Below are 3,456 nucleotides of genomic sequence, written 5' to 3' on the forward strand. Positions count from 1 at the left end.
ATACCGGACTACGGGCGTATTTATGTTTTTAAATGCCCAAAGTTTCTGATGAGTTCAATTTTACAAGAGAGAACTTTTTTATTCGCTAGGACATATAGTTGTACAATGGATTTTATATAACCGGAGGTAATTTCAAACACACAGGTAAGTTTATAATAACCAAAGTATAGTAGTTTGTTCATAAATTAATCGAAGAAATCCGTTTATTATTTACCACGGTTCACACAGTACCGTCAAACGGGGTGAAGTTGGCCATTTTTTTTAGTTTTTCAAATATATTCTGATTATTGCTCATACCAGTCTGGAAATAATTACCTGTAAGCTTATAGACTGATTAGTTAATGGAATGTAACAGTTACTTATAAGACTGTTATATTCCAAATTTTCAGAATATGGAAAAATGTATGTGGCCAAGTTGACCCCACACCATGGGGTGAACTTGGCCGGACTCTAACCCTGCAGTTTTTGATGAAGGTTATGTGGGCGTGCATGAAAGAAATTGTAAAGTCCACTTGATACAAACCATGTTATTTGGGGACTAACAAATGGCAACCCTGGACTTACTTATTTTCATGTACCAGCTCGAGTTAGTTAGAATACGTGCCAATCGATTCAATGACCGACCTTGTTATCTATATTTCCGGATTTGAATACAAAAGAAAACTGTTTCAATAACTTTTAATAAAATTAAACATTTTTCATAAACAAAAAAATAAATTTGTTACATATTATTTCATTTTTGGCACTTTGGTATTTAAAAAATAATGTTGATAAAATCTGAATAAAAATTGAATTGTTACATATTTCATTGTTAGCACTTTGGTAGATTAAAATTAATATATTATTATATAATTTAAATGTAAAATGACTGTAACAGTGCGATTAAAACAAGTAAAACGTCTTCATTGTAAATTATATCCATCAAAATTAACTTGAAATTTATGGTGATTTCTTTTTGATATGGTTGGGAATGGCAACACTTTAAGGATATCAGCCCACTTAATAGTATCAATGTCTTCTTTTATTGGTGGCACAAAGGTATTCGCAACTCTCTTTGACTTTCGCAGGAAGCTTATAACATAAAACAGAATTTCATTTTCTCTGGATTCGTCATCATCTGATAAAGTGGTATCAATAATACGACCAATGTAATGGATACATCGGGATTTAACAAGATATCGAACGATGACCCATTTGCCAACAGCGACCTCAAAATTATCATCAGGAGCGACAGAATCATTTGACGATAGACTAGAACAAGATGATTCGTCATCAGAGGATTCAAGATTACTGGATGCAGGTTCTTCTAAAACATCCTTTGTTTTCTTACATTTGCTTGATGATGGACCACCAGTTTCCAGATCATCAGCCGATATACTCTTTCCAGGTTCAACGGATACACGTTTTCGGCGAATAGTAGGTGTTTCTTGGCTGTAACGAAGATTATCTAATGAATTAAGGAATACATCAGAAAAAATATCAACACGAACAGTATTATTGGTTGTATTTGGTAGTCTGTCAATTACTTCTTCTCTGTTAAGTGGGAAGATGCCAGTTTTTTTGAATCCACTAATGATATTGGATGACATGGTAGTGTTTCTGTCAACTAGTTTCTTTAGAAGTCTGGGAAAAACGTCTTTTGTTATACATGCAGCCTTACGTCCAGGCCCTTCCTTCCATTCAGTGAGAATTGACCTCCATGCAACCTTGACAGATGAAAAGACACTCACATCTAGTGGCTGACACAGGTGAGTACTATTAGCTGGGAAACAAATGAACTCAATGTTATGTTCTTTACAAAGTTTTAAAACTTCAACTGAAAAATGGGATGACAAATTATCCCCAAGAACAACTTTTTTCCCTGGAAGATCCTGTGCCCATGGCAGGACAACACTTTTAAACCAATCTGTAAAACAGACATTATCAAACCATCCAGACTTGGACCGGTTATATCTGGCATTTTTTGGACCTGATTCTGTCCAAGTGTTCATCAGATGCTTGGATCTATAAACAACATATAGTGGAAGTAATCTACCAGAGGCAGTGGCAGTAAACATAAGTGACGTCGAGGATTTTGTTGAATTCATAATCCTTTCAGGATATTTGGATCCTCTACGAAATATACATTTTTTTTTTCCAGGGTCATCTGTCAGATTCGTTTCATCATAATTCAGAATATTACTACTTGGAACATCAGCTAAACTAGCCTCAAGATTGTCGAAATATTGATTTAATGACTCTGCCGACACCTCTGCTCGCTTAACTTTTATATTTTGGCAAAATCGAGAAGTAAGCCTGCCTTTGTGACGTTTCACAAAGCAATTCACCCAGTCACTGCTCGGCAAGTTGTTCTTAAACCTCTTCTCAGTTCTCTTACATTTATCAAGATATGACTTTACAATGCAACGGAAATCAAATGCATCTAAGGGGAATCCCCATGTGGACAACAAAGTTAGATATTCAGCAAATATTAGTTCTTCTTCGGAGTCGAAGACAGTCTGTCCACCATGTTGCTTATTGAACCTACCAGCAAGTCGATTCTGAAGTGTGCCTCTTGGTATTCCGAATTGCTCACAAGCCTTTCTCTGGCTGAGAATCCCCCTCTCACAGGCTACAATTGCTGTTTGAAGGCTCTCGGCGGAATATTGGCAGAGCTTCCGACTTTCTGGTTTTGGGGTATATCGTCGGGGCATTTCTGAAAAGAAAAAAAATGGAGATTACACATGTACAGCACACATGAGAGAAATCTGATATAAGAAAACTCAAAATTTATACATAAATTATGTATTGGGGTGAAGTTGGCCAGGTCGCCAAGGGTGGCCAACTTCACCCCAATTTGTGGCCAACTTCACCCTGTTGCACTAAATGACCCACGTGTCCTTGACCTTGGCCTAGTCAGTCACAACATAACTCTTGTTTGTTCAGGCATTGGACCCATGATACAAACTGTGCATTCAAGCTAAAGCACTGGCTTTTATTATTATCCCTAGGTCTAATTATAATCTGTCCACATAAATCCACTTTTTTAAATCATTTTCTTAACTAAACATAAATCTTACCCAAATTGTAGAATAAATTTCAAAATTGGTACACAGCAAACTTCCACTGTAATCTTGTACTAAATAACCTTGAGTAGATTAAAATTCTGGATTGGCGAGAAAAAAAAGAACCGAAAAGAAATATACCGAAAATGGCCAACTTCACCCCGTAGGCCAACTTCACCCCGTTTGACGGTACCTTTGGCTTGGCCATCGCAGGCTGATTGGTGAGTGGAACACCCATATAAGTAGTATAATATTATTTTTACAATAGATTTAGGAATTTGGGATCTCCATTGGGAGTAACGCAACGTCGTTCAATCTTCGGATGCAATATTCAATACCGGTACCATATTATAATCATATTACAGTATTTATTACAACTTTGACATCAACAAATTTTCCTCGCTTGACAAAA

At 36.3% G+C, this 3,456-nt stretch overlaps 1 protein-coding gene across 1 annotated transcript; it reads right to left on the reverse strand.

Moving 5' to 3' along the window:
* Positions 1-902: 902 nt before the first annotated feature.
* Positions 903-3,197, reverse strand: LOC126816094 (uncharacterized). Its single transcript, XM_050542290.2, has 2 exons — positions 3,060-3,197; positions 903-2,695 (listed from the first exon to the last, which is right to left on the reverse strand). Exon 2 carries the CDS (start codon positions 2,691-2,693, stop codon positions 903-905), a length of 1,791 nt encoding a protein of 596 aa, XP_050398247.1. The 5' UTR covers positions 2,694-2,695; positions 3,060-3,197.
* Positions 3,198-3,456: the final 259 nt, after the last annotated feature.

This window comes from Patella vulgata, chromosome 2, assembly GCF_932274485.2.
Source record: "Patella vulgata chromosome 2, xgPatVulg1.2, whole genome shotgun sequence".
NCBI classification, from domain to species: Eukaryota; Metazoa; Mollusca; class Gastropoda; family Patellidae; genus Patella; species Patella vulgata.